Source organism: Bolinopsis microptera, chromosome 5, assembly GCF_026151205.1.
Source record: "Bolinopsis microptera isolate Bmic1 chromosome 5, MBARI_Bmic_1.0, whole genome shotgun sequence".
Taxonomy (NCBI): Eukaryota; Metazoa; Ctenophora; class Tentaculata; order Lobata; family Bolinopsidae; genus Bolinopsis; species Bolinopsis microptera.
In genome coordinates this window covers 6,700,857-6,727,271 of record NC_087076.1, presented here as the reverse complement: position 1 = coordinate 6,727,271, position 26,415 = coordinate 6,700,857, and the positions used below count along the sequence as shown (strand labels likewise).

Sequence of the window (26,415 nt, the reverse complement as noted above, 5' to 3'; positions counted from 1 at the left end):
TATTACAGCAATGATAATCCTAATAGTTGAAATGTCGTCATTGTTAATAAATTATGGGTTGTAATTAATTCTTAACTGATATAACTAAGTGTACGGCGCGACATGCAAACCTTTGTCTGTTAATATACGTATAGTGGGGAAAACTGGCAAGCATCAGCCAACGTGTGGCATGGTCATCGGTCAGTTTACTATTATGTGATTTTAGAGGCGAAGTAGTAGACCCCCAACCCAACACCCACACTACCCCCATACTCCTACCCTACCGGGAAATGTTATGTGACAATACCTTAGCAGACAATACCATGACCCCTGAGGAGCCACAGAAGGTTTGTGATGGACGAGGATTGTTTTAGGGGCACTCTTTTTTTTTTCTGTTCATAATTTGAGGGCCCGATGGTCTGTGTTTCAATGAAAGTTTCACATTTTGATATTTTGTGTTCACTCCCAGATTAATATTAGAATGTCAGATACAGTTTATATGGTACAAATTGGGGATGACACTTTATCCGTTTGGCCTGAACAATTGAATTCCGTTTCTGAAGCTAATTTTCATGGTTGTCCCGCAAATTTTATTTTTAAATCGTCCAGTTTCGTTGTTTATATATTCGTCTATCTATTTTTGAATTGCGTCTTTTTGATTTAATGACTAATGCAGACTCCTTCCATTATTTAATAGTAATGCGGATTAATGTTGTTCCGATTTTTACGATTCCATTTGTTCGAGATGCGAAATTATTTTTTTGTGAGGAATTTATACTAGTTTTGATGAGAATTTTTGGACATTTGCAAATATCCATTGATTTTCTGCTGTTTTTGTGACTTGAGTAATTGATTGATGATAAAAGAATTTTATTCATTTTTGCTAAGTTTATCGTTTGCGTTTCAGTGCTCAACTGCTGTTGCGAAGGACAATTATAAGATGGTTACGGATAGGCGATAATGGGGGGAGGAATGGATAAGGATTATGTGGAGGGGGGAAGGGTTGTAATAACAATTTGGTAGTGGATTATCCAAGCGGGGAGGCGGACGGCAATGGGGTCTGCTGTTGTATGGGTGGGTGCCTAGCCTGGTTTGATGGACGTCTTCTTACGGGAGGGGTTTAAGCCTGGATTGTTAATCACTCTTTTAAAAGGTGCTACTCACTTATTTTTTGGAGGGCCCCCCACAAATTTAATGGTTCTGCCTGTCACTGAAAATTAGGGCTATATATATAACGCTTAATATGTGAATTTATAAGTGGGAATGTTTGTTCCTCTTAATTCTTTTTTGCACAATCTTTTTTGTTATATTCATTCTGTAAATTGTTTTATAGATAGAAAGAAAAAATACAGTTTTTGTTCAGATAAAATAACACGATAAATTATGGTCAGTCCTCAGGACTAAACACAATACACCCGTCGACTGGATGTACCGATATTTTATTGGTTATACATAAGGAAAGATATTCGTGGTTCTTGGAAACTAAGGGAAGAACCTGAAGGGAAAACTGTTATGGATGCCCGCATTGTAACCACAGCAGTAGGATATCAATCGCTTTACAAGAAATCCTGCCATCCGGAATCTTGTGGTAGACTCAGCTCCTTCTGAGGATAATCTCTACTCAGAGAAGTGGACATGCTAAACAGTTTTTACTTGCAGCCCATAGTGCCAATGGTTGTGACCTCGTTGTCAAGGAAAAGGTATCAAATCGGCCGTCATTGAATGCCTTTTCCTGATTTTTACCTTGAAGCTTTGGTAAATGGAGAACTTGATGATAGCACAGATTAAGTTTAAATTAAAATGACCACTTGGTTGGGTTGGATTCCTGTCGATGAAAAAAGGGCAAATATAAACTAATAAATATAATTAAATAGTGAAATTAATTTACACATCTTATTCTTTTTGCTCATTATATTTTGATTTTCAGTCTGTTAAAATGTTTTGTTGTAAACAGTTTTTTGTTCAGATAAATTAACACGATAAATTGCGTCAGTACTCGTACTTAACAAAACCGTCGATGGATGATCCGTTATGTTATTGGGATACTTAAGGAAGAACTTAGTGGTTCTTGAAAACTAAGAAGAACCTGAAAGGAACTGTTTGAGCGGAATGGTAAAACCACAGCAGAAGGATTCACAGCCACAAGAACTCCTGCCATTCCGGAACGGAATCTGTGAAGACAGGCAACTCTTATAAAACTTCTACAGAGAAGTGTAATTGCGGTGTTTAAAAAAACATGTTTTACTTGCAGCCCTTATTTATATTGCTACAGGATGTAAACACTCTGTCATGAAAATGTAGATGTCAACTAAATATACTTTAATAGTAATATTTTTTACCGTTTTTTTTTTATAGTTTGAGTTCAGCGGAATGAGCGCAACTAGAGGCTTTCTTAAACCAACTTAACTCGTGCCTATCGCAGGTTGGCTGAACATTTTTAGATAAGTATGTTTGATTGTTAGTGCCTATCACGTAATGAGCATTTTAGATATGTATGTTTGTGGGGGGTGGGGGGGGGGGGCCTATGCCGTGCTGATACTTTTTTGATATGTTTGTTTATGAGAAAAGAACCATAATTTTATTATTTATTCACCAATTCGATACTTAATCAAAAATATTTATCCGAATAAAATTTGATTTTAAAAATTTAAAAATGTTTCTAAAGTATGATAGCTGTTGCGCGCCTTAATATTTGATAAATATTCACGCTTTTGAAATGCCAACGCCAGGTATGTGCATTTTAGATTAAGTATGGTTAGTGCCTATCGCGTGCTGCACATTTTAGATAAGTATGTTCATGCCTATCGCGTGCTGAACATTTTATTATAAGTTTGTTCATGCCTAAGGCGTACTGAGCATTTTAGAATAAGATGTTCATGACTAACGCGTACTGAGCATTTTAGATAAGTTAGTGTAGTGGAGTAGTGGGCTGATACTTAGAGGAGTACCTAGTAGAGAATTGGTGGAGTTGGAAACTACAGATTGTGGAGCGAGGGCAGGAGACAACTTCATCCTCGTCGATCAGCTCAGTTTTTTAACCATCAGAAAAGGAGAGACAGTTACGGTGAGACTTATTAGGAGAGGGTGGCAAGTGTCTTTTTTTAATTATTTAATAAGTTTTATTATGGTATGACGTGTGGTGTTAAACGTGTGGACTCATTTATATTTAAACGGGCCCGTGACCATAATTTATATTGGACCTGAGACAATAAACCAATATTACAGCAATGATAATACCAATAGAGATATGTCGTCAGTGTTTTATAATTATGGGTTTGTAATTTAATCTTACTGATATTGATAATGTGTTTTTATGAATTGAATATTTAATGTGATGTTAATTTTTGTTATATACATTTGTATTGTAAAATCCATGCGGGAGCGTACCTGCAAGGTCAGCATTTGAATTGTGGTTTCAATCATTTATATATTTACTTCTAATCTAATTTCGTAAAACCTGGTAAGTAAACCCTCTAAAATGGAGCCTCACAGATATTTTGGGTGGGGCCCAAATATTCCATGGTATTCTGTCACTGAAAAAGGGCCAAATAAACTAAAAAATATAATTAAAATAGTGAAATTAATTTACATCTTTATTCTTTTTGCACATATATTTTTGATATATTCATTCTGTAAAATGTTTTATAGAAACAGTTTTTTGTTCAGATAAATAACACGATAAATGGTCAGTCCTCAGACTAAAAACAAAACCGTCGACTGGATGATACCGATATTTTATTGGTATAACATAAGGAAGAATTCGTGGTTCTTGAAAACTAAGAGAACCTGAAGGAACTGTATGAGCGAATGTTAAACACAGCAGAAGGATATCACACTTCCACAAGAACTCCTGCCATCCGGAATCTGTGAAGACCAGCACCTCTAATAATCTTCTACAGAGAAGTGGACATTGTTAAAGTTTTACTTGCAGCCCATATTGCCCACAGGATGTGACACTCTGTCAAGAAAAGGTATCAAATCGGCGTCAATTGAATGCTATTCCTGAATTTTAACCTTTGAAGGCTTTGGTAAAGGAGAACTCACGATGAAAAGCACAGATTAAGTTAAATTAAAATGACACCTGGTTGGAGTTGGGATTGGGACAGACCATTAGCCCAATTGCTTCATATAGGAGAGTTCTCCCCTGAGGTAAAACCTTCCGGCAAGATCACCTTCATCAGCAGACACGCCCTAAAAAACAGCCCTACTAGGAGAACATCTTCGAGATCGGTTGTAAGGAGCAACCCTACCCGTTTTGGGGGAAAATTCCTAGAGAAATTGAAGTCTCTGTCTACTGCAGCACCCCATCAACCGTACCCTCAGCAAGGGATCAGGTCAGTAATGCCCAGGGGAAAATCCCAAGCGCTAATTATTCCACATACGAGACCTTATTGTAGAAATTGGAAACAAATTGTTCCGTTTTGCAGCAAGAAACCAAATTTTCAGATACGGGTCCTCAGAAAGAGGGCGTATCTCATATTTCATTTGAGTATAAGGAAAAATATCACTGAACACTCCCACACAGAGCTCTCTAAAAGGTCATATGCACAATGGAGACTACATCATGGAGACTATAATATATTGAGTATATAACACTTTGTAATTGTTATGCAAGGATGCGTTTTGTCAAACTTGACAAGTGTGTTTTTAAAACTAACACAAAACGGGGAAAAAAAGAATAAGAAGAACGCAAACGAGTTTATTTCGTCTTTGTTTGAAAGCAGGGGAAAACTTTTCTGTAAAGCTTGCAATATTGTAATCGACCATCATCGCAAGTTCGTGATCAAACGACCTATTATGAATCACAAGGTTTGAACATTAATTAACTTGTGTCTTATTTATATACCATATAAAGCTAAAGAGGAAATTATGGTCATGAAAATGGGAGGAGGAAATTACAGAGACAATTAATGGTGAAAAAACACCAGCAAATAACAAACATTCTACATCCGGAGTTTGTTAATATAAAGTATCAATTAATTAAGTAATTATCAAAATGTTCTTTTCATTAATTTTCATCTTTTCACTACACTCTTTTTGTTTGTTTTCATATTTGCATTTCTTTTCATCTTTTTACATGACTATTTTTGTCAATTTGCTTTTCTTTTCTTGGCATATTTTTCTTTGCACTTTTCTTGGTGTGTGGAATACCTATTTAAATATATTAACAAGGGTTTAGACTGAGTTGTTTAAGCAAGAGGATGAAGTTGAAACGTATTCTAATGCCTGCGTATGGATTTGACAATAAATATGAAATAGGAAACGGAAGCAAGTACCGCAGCAGGGTGTAGTGTACGGTGGAACCTTCTTGAGCGCATTCAACAACGAAACAACTTGTTTTGAAATGTCCCTCACAGGCGAGCCAATTTTTGCTATTGCAAGACACAAAGAACCAGACGTCTTGTATGTAGTGTATAAGTCCTCACCAAATAATATCAGGACTGTAAGAATGGCAGATGGAGTACTTGTGGACGTTTCAAATCCGATAACTGTGACAGAAGAAGTAACATTGCTTGTGAATGGTTTTCAGGGACTACTATATATAGTTACAAAAAGAGATCAGATCTTCGTACATACTGAGTTGGAATTTGTGGTTAAGTTATGGGGGGCAGTACAGAACGGCTACATAGCGTGCGGTTATGAAAGTGACAAGGTATCTGCAAAAAATGCTGCCAACATCTAATGAAGTTGCATAAGAAGGCAATGGGGAGTATGATGTTCAAGGAGAGAAGGAGACAAGTTGGGCATGGTATACTAGAAATAGAATTAGACAGGGAGGACTGTCCAGTGGCTCAGTGGCTAAAAATTGGCTGTCGCAATAGGTTTGATGTACTGATTTGGGGGGACACCTAGGGTAACGGAATTACTGGATTCATGCCCCGGACGCCAATATCGGAGCGTTAAAATGCACTCTGACACAGGGGAAATGGCTAGCACATCAGAGGATACGGCTTCAAAAGGAACACAGGATACCACTAGTCAGTCACCAACTATTTATTATCATTCTTAAACAATTTATCAAGATTATCGTTTAAATACTGTGTTAATCAAATTCATTATAATTAATATGAGGTTATGAAATGCAACTTCCATGCCTGAAATTCTCAGCATAATAAAAGCTGGTTTCATAATCATACATATTGTTCATATCACATTAATACCAATATTATAAGGGTACCATATACATCGTTCTCAGAGTCCGACATGTTTGTCCCTGCGCTTAGTCAGAACTCTGGAAAAATAAGCTGAAAAGCTACCGTTCCACTTCGGTGGAGTGGCTTAGGTGTTGAGTTTAAAAAGGATGGCGGCTTTGGATGTGGCATTGCATAGATAAGAATGAACTGAATTGAACAGAGCTCCCAATCTAGGGATTCTCTTGTCTAGAACAAATCTTAAGTCTTATCGCCAAATTAGGGGTAAGTTTGGTATATCTTATAGATATTCCAATTCTTTAATCTTACGATTTATGTATTTTTGTATTGCTTCTTCACAAATTTTGTGATTCCTCATTCTTAATTCCTAATTGTGTTTATATTTTCCCCCTTTTTTCACCTATGTAGCGATAATGTCTACATCTAAAAACCTGGTTCCTTCTTTAACAGTCGCTTACTTTAACGATATAAAGAAAGAAATTGAGCAGTAAAAAAAATAAAGAAGATCAGAGATCCGCGATCGAGGGTGGAATTAGAATACCCTAGCAGTGACTGCGGGCCATAAAGGGTATGGACTGTCGGATAGATACCCAACAACCCCACCGAATAACCATCTCGGGAATGAGAAAAAGCTTCGCCTCAAAAATTGAGCGCTTAGATAAGAAAGAAGAAGAAGCAACTACTGATCCCACCGCTTATGTCTTTCCTAATAACCCACATCCGCTTGTAGAGCATGGTTTCCTGTCCTCCCTAGAATGGACGATAGTCTTTTCAAGGAAATCCTAATAGAATTTGATTCCACGAATCTAGTAGGCAAACTTGACAGTTTCCAGCGTGTGTTGTAGAAATGGAAATGGAAAACAAATCATGATGCTCTTCAGTAATCCAAAACAAATATGCCTTGATTTATTATAAAAACCCAACTAGTGAAATTATTTGTGATTTTTATTGTCAATTAATGGTGAAAAACACCAGCAAATAAAAAATATTCTACATCCGGAGTTTGTTAATATAAAGTATTAATTAATTAAAGTAATTATCAAAATGTTCTTTTCATTAATTTTCATCTTTTCACTACACACTCTTTGTTTGTTTTTATATTTCCATTTCTTTTTCATCACCTTTACATGACTATGTTGTCCAATTTGTTTTCTTTTCTTGGATATTTTTCTTTGCAATTTCTTGGTGTGTGGAATACTATTTAAATATATTAAACATAAGGGTTCAGACGGAGTTGTATTAAGCAGAGGATGAATTTGAAACGTTATTCTGATGCCCGCGTATATTTATGGATTGACAATAAATATGAAATGGAAACGGACAGCAAGTACCGCAGCCAGGGTAACGCGCAGGGTACTTCCCAGTGCCTAACTCAAAGCAAAACTTTAACGCACCCCAGCGGTCTGGTTCTTCTTGGTACGATGATCGTCATAATGAGCTCGTACGCTGCTATGTGCACTGTGCAGAAGCTCATAACACGTAACACATTACGTACCCACAAGGACAACTTATTAGGAACACCCATACTTCAGTTTGGCTTTGCTCTGTAGATTCTCAGTTTATTCAAATTTTGAATATTCAACTACAACCATGGTTGGTGCATAAAATCAACCACTGGTTGTGTGCATCAAAATGCTCTTACTTATCGCAATGAGCCACACATTGTGGAATTATTTGATTCACCTTGTCATCCTAAGTCTTTAAGGCTGTGTGGCCATTATCTTCCATGTTGTCTAATGTATTTTACAAATACGACCTCACACTAACCATTGTCCGCTACGTCCTAACCCAACACCAAACAAACGGCAATAATTGTGGTCCCTTAGCACTGGGATTTTTGAGGTATTTGTCCATTGGACACCATCCCCTGCAATACGATCATCTCCAAGCAGTTGACATCAGAGGAAAAGTGAGGGAGTCATTTAATAACAACACTTCTGGTCCTCCCTGTAGATCTTCTCCTCGTAATCATCCTCAGAAGATTGTTAAAATTTATGAGCTCGACCATGTATCAGGCCTTTTCACCGCAAATGGAGAGAGTTAATATGTTATCTATAGTATTCTAGGGTATCATAATTTAATAATAAAAATAATCATAATAGTCACAATAGTGTTATTAGTCATGGCAGTCATAATAGTCATAATAATCACGATAGTCATAATAGTCATAATAGTCATAATAGTCATAATATTCATAACAATCACAGGTGTTATTCTAGTAGCTAGCGAGGTGTCTAGTTTAAATGCTGGGGTAGCATTGACCAACTGTTTGGGACATGTTGGTAACAGAGATTTTGTATTTTTATGTAAACCCAATGGCAATTCCTACTTCAGTGAATCTAAATTACATTATGATATAGAAAGTAGGAGGTAGTAAATATGTTTTGATTGGTTTTACAAAGGGTAGCTCATGCTGTACTCTATATGATTCTATTCCATATTAATTGATTTCCACTAACATGACTTTACACACACGTGATCTATTTCTAGCTATGTCACGTTCAGCAGATGTGTTATTATGTAGACTCGTCGATTATTCTCTATCTTCTTCCAACTCTTCCTCCCAGTTTAATATTAAGGTCGAAGCTCACAAAGCCCCTAATCACAATGTTTTCGACATCAGCCAAATAATTTAAATAGGAAACGGAAGAAAGTTTGCAGGGGGCTTCCCAGCCTAACTTAAAACAAAATGTGGACCTTGCAGCCAACTTTAACGCACCCCAGCGTCTGGCGAACGCATGACACAATAACTGGCCGCCTGACTCTGCACACGGAGCAGCAAAGGATATGCTCTTCGGTTCATCTATGGTACGATGACATCATAATTAACTCCTACGCTGCTATGGACATATCTCAACGTAACACCTTTAAGTTATGTACGAGGCCCATGACACTTTGTTAGGAACACTGCTGAACTTCAAAGAAGTAAATAACATGTATATTAGATAACTAATATAAGAATATGTTTGTAAACTATATTGTGTGATCGTACGTTTTGAGGACAAAAATTTGAATCTCAATTTTGAAGTAGTTTGCACTTTGAAGACAAAATAGCCCCTGCGAATTTGTCGGAGGACGACGATATATGTCCTTTTCAGTATACCTAGAAAAAGCTACAGACATGCAGGAGATATGTAAATTGTCAACTAAATAATAGAATAGTCAGAGAAACCAAGTAAGTCTGATATATAAGATCAGCTAACTATTAATTTGACTGTATAAATATAGGACAGGACAGACAGGTATCTTAAGAACTTTAAAGTATTTGGCGGGGATATGGGGCAAGACTCAGTTCACGCCCGAAGAAGTAGCAGCCAGCAGAAAAGTCAGCATCGCCTGCATCCACGTGGAACGCTCCATTGGCTATCTGAAGCGGTATAAGATTTTGGGAAACAAAGTTGTGGCGAAGATGTTGCCTTATCTGAGCGACATCGCATTCGTGTGTACCCAACTTGTCAATTTGAACCCTGTTTTTTAAGGGAGGTGGACAGTGATTTTTAAAAAATTACCAGGTCTACCTAAATTTGTCGAGCTTGCTGAATAACTCCAAATTCGATCTTAATGGGCACAGGAGCAAATTTAAATTTGATGCTGATAAGTTTTATACTAAATCAGCTTTATCGCAGCATTGTTTTAATGAACACCCGGAATCCATGAGTCTAATGAATTTTAAAGTTGCTTTTGTTAAGAAATGTCCGGCAATGCAACTAGATAGGGAAGAGCATCGTTTAATTCCCATATTCAGAACAAATATTTGGGAATTAATAGCGCTAAAGTGATAAGATGATAAGTTTAGATATTTGTGTTGTGTCATTTACTCGCCTTTCTTTAATTTTGTAAATCAAAGTACACGAGTAAAGAAAGAGGAAAGAGTACGAAAGCCCAGAGACAAATTGTTCGTTAATGGGACTTATATACATATAGGTATAAGGGATCATATTATGTTATACAATATACGGCGAACAACAAAAAGGCCGCCACTAACTACCAACAATGCCTGCTGTTATTAGTATGATATGTGTACCATATTATGTCAAATATTAATTAACTGCGTTCAGATATGAACTTGAAGAGCAGTGGATATCGCGACTAACAGATGCAGGAAAATCGAAAGCGATTTAATCAAAGGAAAAACAGTCCGAAAAAGGTAATCATGAAGTTGCCTGTCGGTTATAGAGGATATATTACAGAAAACCTGCTTGGATTAAGAACACTTCACTGACTGCTCTTTTTGAGATCATGACAGTTATGACCGACGTGAATTACAATATCCACCTCCTACTTGACACTGTTAAAGCATACATGGCTTTGAAGGACTTGAAACTTGACGAAACTCTTAATTGTTATCGATGTGGCCACTTTCCTGTTTATTTGACGTATGATGTAATACGAAGTGTTTGTTTTGATGTTAAAGCTGGTGAAGTAACCAACCATGAATATTACTTTGTCACGTGCCTTTTTGTTTCGATTATATTATATTTAAGTAAGGCGGAAAAATTACATCACAATACACATAACGTCAAGGGATTAATAATACTTGTTTTATTAATACTTGTTTTAAATTTACTAATAGTTAAAACTATTCGACCTTCAGCTCGACCCCCTCTTACACGATAACCAAGACAGGGAGCACCGAATAATCATCTTTTGGATACAGCAGAATCTTGACAAGCTTTGGGAGTGTCCTAATTGGTAAGTTGACGCAACCTTCAAGCCTTCTCCCCAGCTATTTTACAAGATACTATCAATCCAGGGCGAGATTCCGGACTACGGAGATAGAAACACCTGGTTTAAAGCTAAGTTAGATAAGCAGTACCGTAAAGAGGAAGTACGTCACCACTTACTTGGTACTCTTATGTGCCAGACTTTTATCTGGCAATATATAATATTAGTAATATCAGTACTTTACTTTATTATTTAGAACCTGGCACTATGTGTACAGTCACTGTACAGTGTACATCCTTCTCACTTGTGAAGATGGCCTATCCACTTCATGGCTAGAATCTAAAAGAACTACATGTAAATTTTAAATATTTCTAGATAATATGACCAATAAAACATGAAGAGACGAGGTACCAGTACCAAAAAAACGTAAGACGATGCTTGCTTGGATAACCGCCACGAGGGATGGGACAATCGAATGGATTTATCTGCCAGCCCCCTGGCAGACCTAAAATTCCGTGAGTAGAATTTTGGGTCTTAATTTATATTGAATTTTAATTTATATCTATGTTCAGAATTATATAAGAGTATCATTCTTAATAGAGGCGTGAGCTAGCCGGCTAAGCCGGCCGATTGAAATTGCCGGCTTAGCCAGCCGATTGCCATCGGCTAGCCAATCGGTTAACACATTTTCAGCAGTTATCACTTATCTCTACTTCAGGCCGGGAATCTAGACGGCATGTAACAAATTATACCATGATCGACTTTAGAGATAAATTTCATAAATTTCAGAACCGTCAGACGGATCGTCTTAAAGACGAAATTAAAGTATATGAGGCCTTGCAGTGCCCTAAAAACTTTTTGTCCAAGAAGGACACTCTTAGATTTTGGAAATGTCGTAGTGATACATTGCCCCTTCTTTCAAAATTAGCATGCGCTATATTTTCGGTTCCTGCATCCGCTGCTGATGTGGAAAGAACATGGTCAGCAGCAGGGCTGACAAACAAGAGGAAATCAAACGAGAGGAGATCAAAGATCTCATCAGACAATTTAAAAGCCATTATGCTCATTAATCGTAACATAGATCTTTTGTTAAGTTTTATAAGTAAATTAGAGATTGACTCTGACCAGTGAGAATTTCCTAACTTATTATTGACTAACTTATTATTATTGAAGTTATGAAATTGTATCACTTGTTACCTTCCATTTCAAGTTTTGCCCTTAAAATCGACATAAAGTATAAAGAAACATAAAGTATAAGCCAATCAATTTTAATACAAAATAGTAATATTAGCAAAATAAAAATTGTTGGTACAATATCTGAAATTAGGATCTGGTAATCCCATTCCCAGTTTTAGCCGGCTTAGCCGGCTAGCCAGCCGATTTTTTCTCTAAGCCAGCCGATTGCCGTCAGCTAGCCGGCTCACGGCTCTTATTCTTAACAAGGACACAGAAACCAGTGGTCAAGTACAAAATTAACAAAGTTGAATCGCTGGAACAAATGAGCTTAACAAATTGAATTTATGAACTAATGGCAACCGATAATGGGCATTTTGCTCCTTTATAAAAATTTTTATTGTTTTTTAAATTCAGGACATTATTTTTGAAACACCCTGTATATGCACAAACATTTAAGACTTGCACACAATCTACTTGAGATACAGAGTGATGGTTTATTACATCTGAGGGACCTTCAGCCTGAGGACGTGAGAAGCGACCAAAAGGCTCTTTGTAACAAATGGGCCGAAATGGCTGTATTCTGGGGACGGACATGACAAGTTGTGCGGCTGCATTTTCTCTCAAGATTTATGGATACAGCACAGAAATCAGAAGTAAAGTATGTGCACACAGGTAAAGTATAACACAAAATCCCAGCAAGACAGGACCAGCAGCTGGTAGAAAAATCAGAAAAGGCAAAGGTTAAAGAGAAAACATAGAAACAAACATAGAAACCAGTGGTAAAGTATAAGTATGTTTATTTTCAGAGAGTTGTTGTATTTGATTTAAAAATTAACGTACATATTAGCAATTTATATATCAGAACTCAGAAGACATCATTTGGGCAGCTGTTGTCATACCATCGGTAAATACACTAAGGATACATCCTTCAGATTCTGAGCAAAGAGCAAAGAGCAGTGCTGCTCATACGGACGTACCTATGAGGATATGAAAGCCGGGTATTATATTGCTGTGTCAGACGAAAAGAACCAAGGAGCTAGCAGAATGAGGAAATTCAACAAACTGCTGGAGTAAAAAGAAGAGTAATTTTCAGAAGAAAAAGCAATTCTGCTGACAGTGGTCCAGGACCCTCAAACACAGAGACCAGTGGTAAAGTGTAATATGTACTTTGTCCATTTTCAGAGGGTTATTAGCTATACTAATATGTAATACAGTATGATAATAGTGTAATCATCCTCAGAAGATTATTAAAATTTATGAGCTCGACCATGTTACATGGTCTTTTGTTACATTGCCTTTTCACCGCAAATGAGGGTTATTAGCTATATGTAATGCAGTATGATAATAGATTATTATCTGTGATTCTGTTATAATTGTAGGGAGTTTTCGCATAGGATTTTGTTAAGTCATTATTGATTATTCTCGTTGAATCTAACCAACCAATTCTAATTGCTATCATACTTCTCATTTAAATCTGGTATCCACATAAATCTAAATTACTGTTGTAGATGTAATGGTTCTACAACATAGTCTAGACGAACTAAAGGTCCCTGACATAAGGGCCTTCTGTGATGTACTAGCAGAGGAAGAAGTATTAAAAGACCACGAAATAGGATTAAAAACAACAACAACACTTAATATTAAGGAACCATTATTAGACAGTTTTGCTTTGAAAGTTTTTTTGTTAAAAAAACGAGTCATCTTGATCATATCTGATTGCCATGGCAGTACCAGCGACAAGATAATAGTTGGATATCGTCCACTATCAAGTAAAGATTTTGTTCTCACAGCTGATCTAAAATTGTTTTTACACTTAAACTTTCCATGGTCAAGTTCAATGAAACTTATTGATCTGCCAATCATAACTTTAAAAACTATAGAAGAACTTGCGGAAGAAAAACTATTGATCATAACTTTAAAAACTATAGAAGAACTTGCGGAAGAAAAACTATTGTTGCATAAGTGTTATATTCATTGATTATATTTATTGATTATATTTATATATTTGACTGATGAGATTTATTATACGATTATATTTGTAACTAATAATTATATCCTTTTATAGGTTTGTTTTGATGACCAAAACCTGTCTTCACTTGTTATCTTGAGACTCACAACATCGAATTTAACAATGAGGCAACAGATCAGCTAAAACAAATTCTTGTCGAAAATTATCGAAATACCTCCAAATTGAACGGCAGTACAACGCAAATCGATTCTAATTTGGAAGCTCCGTCATTACCCCCAAATTTCGACAGTGAGCAAAATATCGCAAGTGCTTCTGAACAAAGCGGTATTTCAGAAAATTTCAGACGTGAAATGGATTATTTTGTTTCTATAAGATTAATAGATAAAGAGTCTGATTCTAACTTTGAATATCCCGATTTAGAGCGCAAGTCAAGAAAAAGAAAAATGAAGATTAATAGTAAAGCCTCAGATAACAGTAACAAAAAGGCTAAAAGTAAAAAGTCGAGCATAGGCGCTGCAAGTTTTACGCGTAAACTTCGACGATCAACCATGAAAAAAAAAGACTAATTTGCCAAACCTAGACTCTGGGATAATTGACGTCCCCAAAACAATAACTTCAGGCTCGCTCGATAGTTTGGATGATAAGGATAATTTTTACACCTGCACAGACGTGATAAAATGTCCTGTATTTTCTAATCAGCATTTTCATTGTATCAAGTGTGACAAGATCTTTGAATCTCGAAATCTCGTTATTTTTCACTGTAAAAATAGTTTATCGTGCAAACCATATATAATTGATCAGTCTTCAAAGACGTGTACAGCATTGGCCAGTGGCCAGTTGATCAGTAAAACAAAAGCAACCGCCAGTCAATCGGTAAAACAAAAGCCAGTGAGTTTTGACGATCGCGATGCCAGGCCGAAGAATGTTATGACAAACACGAAAATTTCTAATGTCAAGATTTCAAATATATAAACCAACCGAAGATTGTTCTGATTCAGATATTTCGTTCACAAGTTCGTAAAATCACGCCAGTCAATTAAAACTGATGGTTCCAAGCATTACCACTGTCCAGTATGTATAAAGTACTCCACGTTAAATAAAACTAGGATTGTACATCATTACAATAAATGCAGAGAGTCAGAAGCCTTTAATGAGTTTATTGATATGTGTGGGAACAAATTGCTACACTGTGAGATTGTAGATGAGGAAAATTGTTTATTATATATCTTGTTTAGACCAACTAAAAGTTCACAATACAGGAATAACAACAATTACAGAACTTAATATTAAAGAACTATTATTAGACATTATCCAAGAGTTATCTTGGATGATCATATCTGATTTCCATGGCAGTAACAGCGAATCTCAATCTTATATCCATTTTTACCAAATTAAACAATCATATAGTTCTATAGAAAAAGTGTCATTATCAAAGTACTCCAGCACTTGCCAGCGTATAATTTTGCAAATGCTTAATTCACTGAGACTGACGACAGTCAAGTTCATTACGTAACCTTAAAAATAGGAAAAGAACTTGCGGAAGGAAGAAAAGTTATTGCTGCTTGATCAAGAGAACAGCTTAAACGGAAGTACAACGCAAATCGATTGGGAAGCCCCGTCGACCGTCATTGCCCCCAAATTTCCACTGAATAATATTATTAGCTAAGTATACCCATACATTTTTATATAATAGTCAAAGTGTAGACGAGGAAGGTAGAGAGGAGAACGGTTTGGATAGCTAAAAATCTTTAGAGAATCTCTTAAAAAAGAGCAAATCCAGCATCATGATCACCAGCAAAAAATTATTTGGGAAGCTCGATTTTTGTAATTATTCTATAATCATATCAATACTTCTATTCTTACGTATTACTACTTTTATTCTTTCATTTCACTACTTACATTCTATCGTACGTATGAATTCTGTTATCTGAAAATGCTGTGCTAATAACATGGTAATTGCACTGCGGGACGAATTTTTCGATGTTGAGCAACTACATAGACTATTAGGAGATATGGAGGATTAAAAACTTCACCAGAACCACAGAGCCTTCCAGATGAAGCTAGAAATCTTCAAGGAGGTCGCCACGCATACATAAGAGAAGAGCTCCGAAATGGTGTCAAAAAACTAGCACCACTAAAAAGGATGGGGAGTGACAAAGGGAGAACGCATCGTTCGATGTTGAGCAACAAACAGTAAAACATGTGTTCTAAAGGAAGAATCAGTAGAGTCTCCGAGTCACCTTTAATTCGTCATTTGCTCACCTAATTTCAACTGATCATGAATCTTTTCCTGATTTTATTCGTGGTTGTGGTCGGGCTAGTCATTTCCGACACAGCCCACGAGGACTTCGAGGAGTGTGTCAGAAAAAGCAGCGCAGATCTCAGAAAGGAACAATATGAGGGTGAGTGCCATCTTAAATTAGAATACAATAAATATAAAGTATGTTTAATTAAGTCTGTAAATAGGTCCCCTTAATAAAATGATGAGCAAAGTATACCGATACTTCAATTGATACCAATTCATTCAGGATTAGCTAGAGCTTATGCTGCATAATAAAAAATAATTGTATATTTTCTGACTGTTTTCATTTTAGGATGAGAGGTGGTGAAGGAATGCGAAAGTTCAACTTTCCCCCTTCTTCTGAGTAGTAAGAAAAAGGTTACGGTTACAGTAAGCTGTAAAAGCTTAGTCGGTGAGTCGAGATTTTAAATACGGGAGAGTCGTCTTGCGCTCTTGAAGTATAAACTAACATAACCTGTAACCCTAACCATTTATATTTTACATTTTATATATAATTGATGAGTAACCTTTTGTTATATATTGTATTATTACTATAATTGATATTGTTATATTTACTAATCAATGAACTTCCCTAGCCTCTTATGGTTAGTCCTACATGGTTTGTTCCTTGTCTACATAACACCTTTAATTCTGAGAGGCGAGTGAAAACGAGTTTAGCAATGCACAATAAAGTGCACAAATTCTTGACTTAAAACATTCATATCTTATTTTGACCAACTCTTACCTATTCGAAACATATTGCAGGAACAGAGGATACTGTAGCTGCAGTACCCAAGAGAACCTGGGACTGAAAATAAGGCTCCCGCTTACCCGCTAGGAATCTTTGCTGGTTTAATTTAAATGAAAATTAACTAGTGTAATGTGGTAAGCTGGTTGCAGCTAAGTGTAGTGATATTTTAGTTAGGATATTCTAGTTTAGTGAATAAAAACCGTTAGGATTAGTGTTGGATTAGATTAAATTAGTGTAATAGATTATGGATGGTTTTGGAGGACACGTGGTAGTCAGGTTAGTTAGTTAGGTTAAGTTATTGGACAGACCGAGCCACGTGATGCCGCGTAACGCAGTGCTGGTAATTCTCATCTGCCCCGTTACAATCAGTTTTTCGAGTGGCAATAGGAAGTTCCTGGGATGGTACGTACAAGAGATAAGGGTGCTGAGAGAAACGGCGGAGGAGGCAGAGAGGATCCGCCAGAGATGTTAGTATCAGGGATACTGGGGCTGACGAGGTTGTGCACTCTCCACAATCGGTCTGCGGTCTTTAAGTAGGAGATGCATACCTAGGGGTAATGAATGGGGTAGAGTAAGTTGTATTTGTAACTAGATGTGCGAAAACAATTGTGTTAGTTATATTCGTAACTAGATGTACGAAAACAATTGTGTTAGTTATATTCGTAACTAGATGTACGAAAACAAATGTGTTAGTTATATTCGTAACTAGATGTACGAAAACAATTGTGTTAGTTATATTCGTAACTAGATGTACGGGGATAATTGTGTTAGTTGTATTCGTAACTAGATGTACGAAAACAATTGTGTTAGTTATATTCGTGAGTAGATGTACGGTACCTGGGTTAGGAGTATGGTTGTGGAGGGTGTTCAACAACGGGTGGTGTGGACGGAGAGACGGCGGATGGTAGACTTGCTACGACTTCGACAGAACAGCAGAAGAAGTAAGGATCGATCGCATCAGTATAGACTTCAAAGGACCCCTTCCTACATGTACTCGCAACAAATACCTGTTAACGGTCATAGATGAGTATAGCAGGTTCCCTTTTGCCTTTCCGTGTCCGAATCAGGAGTCCTCTACAATAGTCAAATGTCTAACCGAATTGTTCTCCATATTCGGTACTGCGGGCTATGTCCATTCGGACAATGGACCATCCTTAATTAGTGAGGAACTTCATGACTTTTTCCTTGCTCACGGGATCGCTTATAGCAACAGCACTAAATATAATCCCCAGGGAAATGGCCAGGTAGAGCGCTATAACGGGGTTATCTGGAAAGGCATCGAGTTAGCCTTATTCTCTAAAAATTGGCCAACAACTCATTGGGAACATTTCATTCCGGTAGTACTACATAGCCAGCGTTCCCTTCTTTGTACTGCTACTAATGAAACGTCACATGAGCGATTATTCTCGTTTGATCGGCGCACTGCGTCAGGGCCATCTTGGCTATTGCAAAAGGGGCCAGTCCTAGTTAAACGACACGTTAGGAGGTCCAAATTTTGGACCTCCTAACGTGTTGTTTAACTCCAAATATGAACCTCAAGTAGACGAGGTTGAGTTAGTGTCTTGTTCGGAGAGATAAGGCGGATCAAGTTACTTAAAGTAAAAAGAGAAAACAGGATGATGCCGAGAGACAAGCTGTTTACGTTAACGGGACAGGAGACGGTGCTACATCTTCGTCAGTCCAAGAACATCAGAGGGAGTAGGGACAGTTTAGGAGAGACAGTTTAAGAGAGTAGTAGGGTAGCAAGTTTGTAAATATTCTGAAGGTTAATTTATATTGTATAAGTGAAGTGAATCGCGTGAATTTTATTTGTATTGTATCACATGAGGAGTTTCACGGGTAGTTTTTTATTGGATGTATTTTATATTATTATTAGCACGTGAAGTTTTTTTAATTTAGAGTTGTAGCACGTGTAAATATTTAACAGGGTAATCAGATCACGCGATTTATATCACGGGGATATTTTTATGTAAATTCGTTTGTTACATGCATTATTTATTTGCGCAATGTATTAAATATTTTTGTATTGCGCGTAACTGGTATCACGTGGGGTAGTTATTGCTGTATTACTGTACATCTCATCACTCTTTAACATCAACATACACTTAAGGTGTATTATTAGACGTCATTTACATTTGATCAATCATGGCAGATCGATACAAGCAGTCATTCGAAGATGCTGTTGCCGCATATCCAGACAGTAAAAAGCAGAAGGTTCAGACAGATAACAATCTTGTATGGAAAGAGATAAAGGCTGGTCGCAAAGACAACCTAACCGAGCTTAAGCAACTCAAAGATCTAGGAACTCGAGCCAAATCCAATCTGATGAGCTTCTTGGCACCGTCTAGAAAACGTAAGCCTGAAACAGCAGCAAAAGTTGGACACGTGAGGTTTACCAAGGAAGAACCAGCAACTCTTTACTTTCGTTCAGACGTCCTACACTGGGGGAAGATCTAGGAATATGGATGCGTCGACGATGGCGTTTGGAATGGAGAGGAGGAATGTTCGAACTGCATTGTGTTCTCCTGAAGATACTTCAGCTGTCGCCCACACACGAGGCCGCACAGTCCTTCGACCAGCTGATCAACAATACTTGCTCCCTATAAACATAACAGACGTGTTTCAGTTAAATAGTCGTCCTCAATCCTCATTGTAGGTTATTGGCATAAAGTTTTGCTGTCCAGAACTCAAATTGAGCTTCCGTCATATGGATCATGCTTCAGTTGAAGTGTTGTTAATCATATTTTGTTTCGTTGAAAAAACTGTTCTAAGTTTTTAATGTCTCTGTTTATAACAGATATTTGTGTAGTCAGTAACATATTATTATATCAAAAAATTTTTTTAGAATCATCGCTCTGTGCTATTATTTAGTTTTACTTACTAGCCAAACTTATGTTAAATCATTTATAATTATCTTTATATTCTACAATTTAATTACTTCACACCAGGAAAGAACACTCAAAGATCATTATCCAGCCGTGGCCCAAGCAAAGCCAACATAAGGTAATAAGTTGATAAGTTTATCAAATTCAGGCGAATCATATTGGCATATTGGGCATTGGCCTTGTCAATGAGTGTACGGATCAGGCAATCCAGTCCCCTTTTGAAGGGACTCTTACTGCTTACTGAAACGTTTAACGTGACGGATCTGGCAGCAGCAGTCCTGAAAAGGATAGAAGAGGTGAAGAAGAAGACAGGAAAAGAGGAGGACAACGTCAAACGTGACAGGACAATCTCGGGATGCAGATCTTCCGGTGGTAGATCTAGACTAGCTGATTATTTGGAAATGGTTCTTTGTAAATAAGTTTAAAGTTTTTCGTAAATAAGTTATTGTTATAACTACCAAATTACTAAAACATTAATATTCGCTGCAATAAATATAATAGGTAAAGTGACATGTAGAATAATCGGAAGGAGACGAGACAATTTACCGAAAGAGCGGTTATAAGTACAAGATTAAGAAAGACGTAAGATTCTACAGACTCATGTTGGACGAAAACTAAGGATTATATTCAAGCAGCAAGGATTTCGAATTTATCAGCTTTACGAGACAAGCATCACCTTGCAATAATTAGACATAAAGTGACTTGATCTACCAGCTTGTAGACGCTTTGAACCACGAACATGAGTTCAAACTTCAAATTGCAAATCTTATACCAGTTTTTACCCTATTTTTGCTCATTTATTTGTTTCCTGAATAATAAGTACAATTATGATAATATGCTCTGACGAGAAATTTTGCTAACAATTTTATACTTATATAATTAGTGTTTACCTATTTTATGATAAATAGTATTTTAACGACAATTTTAATAACGGCTTATCGTTACAGTTATGTCTGATTGGCAGACAGACAATAGTCTTCACAAATACCTAGAGGATCTAGTGAATGAAAGTTACACAACGGGAGAGATCAGAGGCAGAATGAAAAAGGACTACGATCAATATCCAAGTTCATTAAGAACAATTGAGAGGTATCTAATCTCTATGTTAATACATCTGCTGTGTTGTTAGTTCGTCTCAAAGTTAAAATACCATTAGATTTAAAACTTTTCATCTTCCAAATGTAATGTTCGCCGTTCGGGAGAAAAATACTTTTAACACTTTCATGAAATAAATAAATAATCTGAGAACATGAATTTAATGTAGCTACAATGAAACGTTAAACAGTTTCCTTTAATCGCATGTTTAGAATTATCAGAAATCTTTAACTCTTAACTTTCAGAATGCTAGAGTTCTTTCACATAAAAAGAACAGACAGCAGTTTGTCTGACCAAGAAGTAACCCAAGCTGTCACAGAGATTGTAGCAGACACAGGTGGAGCCTGGGGTTACAGGCATGTGAGACAGGAATTAAGGTGAGACGATTATCTCAAAATATTCTGTGACGTTTATATCGGATCTAATAAGTAACAGTAGTAATAGTAATAGTATCCTTCTAAAGAAGTTAGTACGTTCTCAAAGGTTCCAGATGTGTTACCGATTTGTTTATTAGATGCAACAGGAGTATGCTTGTGACACAAGCTAAAGTGATGAGGACGTTAAGAGATGTGGATCGTGTTGGGGTGGAACAGAGGAAACCCAGATTTCTCGGCAAACGACCTAAAATGCCGTTTAGATCTAATGGCCCTAATTAACTTCTTTCGTGTGACGGCCACGATAAACTTGCAGGCTACCAGAATTCTTTATTTGATCTGAAGATATATGGGTGGGTGAATTTATCATATTTTACGATTCAAACGGGTGGGTTTAAACTCTATGTAGCATATCATAGCAGCAAAATGAAATGTAGCATAAAAACACGAGTGATAGTATTTTATAAAAGTAATACTCAATCTCAGATGTTTAGATACGTTTAGTCGCAAGATTTTGTATTTGTGGATCGGCCAAACAAACAGCGATCCAAGGGTAATTGGTCGTCTCTATTTGGATTACTTAATAGAGAGTAGACTGTTACCACGACGACTACGTCTTGACGCTGGTACAGAAACCGGGCACATGTGCGCTATAATACAGGTAATAAATGCTATTAATTACGCGAACCCCACGAGAACTGTTGAAACAGAGGTCGAATACAGACAAGATTTTGATGTGCCCAATAATTATATGGTGATTGTGAAGCTGATAGTATTTTTGTGGTGAGCTTTCAGTAAGCACCTGTTGACCTTCGGATATCAGAGGTCATGTAACCAGACTCTTTACTATGAATTGTGATTTAAAGTAGTTTAAAAGTTACTTGGTAAGAACTTTTGAGATGTTTATTTTCTCTGATCGGCTACCAAGTAAACAGTTATCTCAGGTAAAGACATTGCCATAGAAATTTTAAGACTACATGTACACGTCAGTATTCATTCCTTCCATCACGCAAGATGGATGTCCAAAGCTATCTATGTCTTAAAAATGTGCTTGTCGCAGAACCAGCTAACCAATATTCACCACACTAAACGGAAGAAGCTAACGAAATTGGGGATATTCATTGTTTTCGTGTACGTTAAACCTTGGTTTAGAGCTCACTCCGTTACATCTGCTGCTTCAAATGATCTTGAACTGTTCAGGTTTGTTAATAGAATTTCTTAAGATAAATATTTCGTTTTAAACTACTGAATTATAGCAGTTAAGATTTTAACGGATGAAGATTGTTACTTTAATTTTCAATCTTCATAGTTCATAGTTAAACAGAATATCTTGAATTTTTGATAATAATTGATGAAATTACCAGGAATCTGACCATCTACAAGAAGATTGACAAGAAGGTAGCAGATAGCTGCAACAAAGTATTTCAGAGACACACCAGGTACTTAACCGAAGAGAACATCTCCTTCTCCCTCTTTAATGAGAATCTGCCTATCTCAGTACGAGAGAAGCTGCAGCAATTGTGAAGACGACAAAAAATGAAGGAAGACTTGAAGTGAGGAAACCAGAGCTGCCTGAAGTAAAAGATTCCTCGACTCTAGCTGACTTCGCTGAACCTCGTTCTAGATTGCTCTTTGACCTTGTAGGACTAGGAGTCAGCACACAGTTTCTAGAGAAAGACGATTGGCACCTGACAGCGGGGTACAAGCAACTGAAGTCCTCTCTAATAAACCTCTCAGCTACTAATGACTCGGCAGAGAGGGCTATATCTTTAATGACTACCTATAATACTAGAATCGCTAGAAAAGAAAGCTGTTTCCAAGATCTTCTACAGGTGGTTCGGTGGCACCAAAAGCAATTTTCATTCCAGTCAAAGGAAAAATTAAGGGATTTTAAATAATTTAGTTTGTTAACAATCGAATTTGAATGTAGCTTTAGTATTTAATATGATTTTGATTCTATAAATCTATGATATCCTCGATTTTGGCATGTGACATGTAGAATAATCGGAAGGAGACGAGACAATTCACCGAAAGAGCGGTTATAAGTACAAGATTAAGAAAGACGTAAGATTCTACAGACTCATGTTGGACGAAGACTTAGGATTATATTTTAAGCAGCAAAGATTTCGAACCTGCAGCTTTACGAGACAAGCATCACCTTGCAATAATTAGACATAAAGTGGCTTGAACTACCAGCTTGTAGACGCTTTGAACCACGAACACGAGTTCAAACATACCAAAACATTTCATTCGGAATCAGCTAGTAGTCTTGCTGACATTTTTTTTCACCGCTTAGTTGACAACTGTAAACTGTAAAAGTAACAAGAACACTCAGTCCAGTGGCAGACCCAACAGTTTTAATCTTCATAATTTTGGGACGGCCTGCATTTGTTCATTTACATCACAACAGGATCAAGACTCGTGTTATTTTGAAATAGAAAAATTAACGGTTAGCGTATCCAGTTTTAAAGTTAAACATTTTCGAATTCAAATCAGTAAAATTCCAGAGCGCTTCAAGTATACACTATAAAGTATAAAATACAGAGCTATTGACATCTGATTACGTCTAAACTTTAGAGCGTACAAGCACTGGAGCAGGAGTTGCCAGCAATAACGTCACAGTCACTGTTCTCAGTGCAAGTCTTGTAGTCAGCTCCAATTCCTGGAAAAGTGTCTTAGCTCTTAACAAAACTTAGACCTTACGGACTCCTCGGTCTTTATATTTCATTTTTCTGGAAACCAGAAGCTTACATATTATTGATTATGATTATTGATTCGCCCAACATTTAAGGGGAGGGGGGGGGGGTCAGTAGACCTCGAGAGATTAATGGCACTTACCACTGTCAGAATCAGCCGCTAAATAGCACCATTCCTTGCAAGTAGTACAGCAACCTACAGGGCGATAACACTTAGATTGAGGTTCGTAGCCGTGGCAAATATGAAAGCAAATATAATGCGATTGTCATGTGAGGGGCGGTGTGACGTCACGTTTTCAAGTGTGAGACGCAACGCAAAAGGTACAGGGAAAACTATAGCTTAAACGTGAATCTAAAACATGATGGTTCTGAGGTTCTTGAGTTCACGTTGGTATGTTTCACCGAACCTACCTCGGGGGTGGATATCAGTTGATGCGCACCAGCCCATGCATTGGGAAGCGCAATATCCTTTATGACATCCATAGGAGCATGCGAAGAGTCCTTTATCATACTTTCCGTCGCACTTCTCTGGTGAGTGGCATTTCCATTGTCCCCAAACACATACGGCGTCTGAAGAGCGGCAGATATGTTTCTCTCTTTAAATTCTTGTTATAAATTTACTACTGTTCCTTCTCTTATCTCGTGATAATATGTTAGCGAGCATCATCTTTTTTCTTTTTGATTCTACAGTCTACAATAAAAATGAATAACTTTTTTAAAATTAATTAAGTAACTTGAAAAAAGTTTGCTCACCTGAATAACAAACGATAAGAGTCAAACAAAGGAGGGAAATTTTAAACATTATTTCAGCAACGGTGAATTATTCGAGTGATTACGATGAAAGTTGTGTTATGTTTTATGGTGGACTAGTCACCACTTTCTTGCTACTAAGATGAAATTATTCAATTATATTTCAAGTATAAACAGGTGTTTGAAAGTGCTAAAAGGATCAGAAATCCAAATTCGTAAATAATTCGATTTCAACTCTATAGTACTTTATTACCGTAATAGAATAATAAAATATCAAATGTAACCTTATTGAATTCAGCTATGATAAAATCCGTAAAATTCAATTTTTTAATAGCTTAATAAAATGACTGGTAGCACGAACGAGAGGCATCAAGTATTGACTCTGAACTTGCAAACGGAGTATTTAAAATTAAACGCACTTTAATTTGTCCACTCTGTTCTGTTACTTAGAGAGTCTAAAGCAATTTATAAAAACTTTATTACAAAGGATACAAACTTCAGAACAGTTTTTTACAACCTATCAGAGAAGTCAAGTACGTGTGCTTCTTTTTCTCCCGGTTGGGGGAAATAATGTAGAAAATTTGAGTCGTGATTCTGATATGAAATTAGTATTTGAAAATATTAATGATCTTAGTTAAAGAAGTCTTCCCCGTGGCTAACATACACTTTTTATCATTAATACCTAAGAAAGTAAGAAAACGACATATTTGACTCATACCCCCATATTAGGAATATGCACAAATTCAATTGCTTGAATTTTTTAGGACAGAAAGTATTAGGTTTGTTGATATCTTTTCTTTCTTTCTCAAAAAGCCGATTAATTAGTGATGTGATCCATCAGTAGAATTTAATTCACCAAGAAATAAGAAATGAATTATGGACTAGATATAGGGTAAAGTTCACTTGAGTGCGCCACCAACTCAGAAAAAAGGCACTGAGAGCATTCTTCTTTATTAAACGCATGGTGGATACCAGAGCACTGTCAACAATTCTACAACAATTTTGAAAATAGAAGGGTTACTAGGTCAATGAGAACTAACAATATCAATATTGAAGAATTTCTGAGTTAGATATACAGGGTAGATTTTTAACAATTATTGATAGTGGATATTTTTAATATTTGAAATTACGTGGATTCTAACGGTTTTATGATTGTAAGATCCAGGTTTATCCCATTTTTACAGGGTACCAGCTCAGGGGATACCAACTCTGGTCGCTGAACCGGGTAAGGAAAACACAGAACTTCTCATATCAGGAATTCTTCGAGTCGTGCGTAAACGGGCAGACTTGGACTATTTAGAGAATAACAAGATAATCACTAACACCCAAAACGGATTAAGATCAGGTAGGAGCTGCTTCACACAGCTCCTTGACCATAGGGAAAACATATTCAAAAATCTCCAGGACAATTATGAAGTTGATGTGATTTATCTAGACTACGCTAAAGCGTTTGACGAAGGCCAGTGCGAACTGAATGGAACAATCAACAGCCACAATGCGGTACACTGGCCTGTAGAAGTGCCCTATTCATTCTTCAAATATCACCAAATGGATTGGAATCTGCTCGCAACGCCTCTTCGGACCATACTTCTTCAAGCAAAATACTAGAATAGAAATGAAATCTTAAATTTCTATTTATTCC

General features: G+C 36.8%; 1 protein-coding gene across 1 annotated transcript; it reads right to left on the bottom strand.

Annotated features, from left to right (window-relative positions):
• Positions 1–23,790: 23,790 nt before the first annotated feature.
• On the bottom strand, positions 23,791–24,941 carry LOC134815882 (uncharacterized). Its single transcript, XM_063824471.1, has 4 exons — positions 24,777–24,941; positions 24,435–24,593; positions 24,166–24,219; positions 23,791–23,989 (listed from the first exon to the last, which is right to left on the bottom strand). The coding sequence occupies exons 1-4, from the start codon at positions 24,823–24,825 to the stop codon at positions 23,901–23,903; spliced, it is 351 nt and encodes a 116-aa protein (XP_063680541.1). The 5' UTR covers positions 24,826–24,941; the 3' UTR covers positions 23,791–23,900.
• Positions 24,942–26,415: the final 1,474 nt, after the last annotated feature.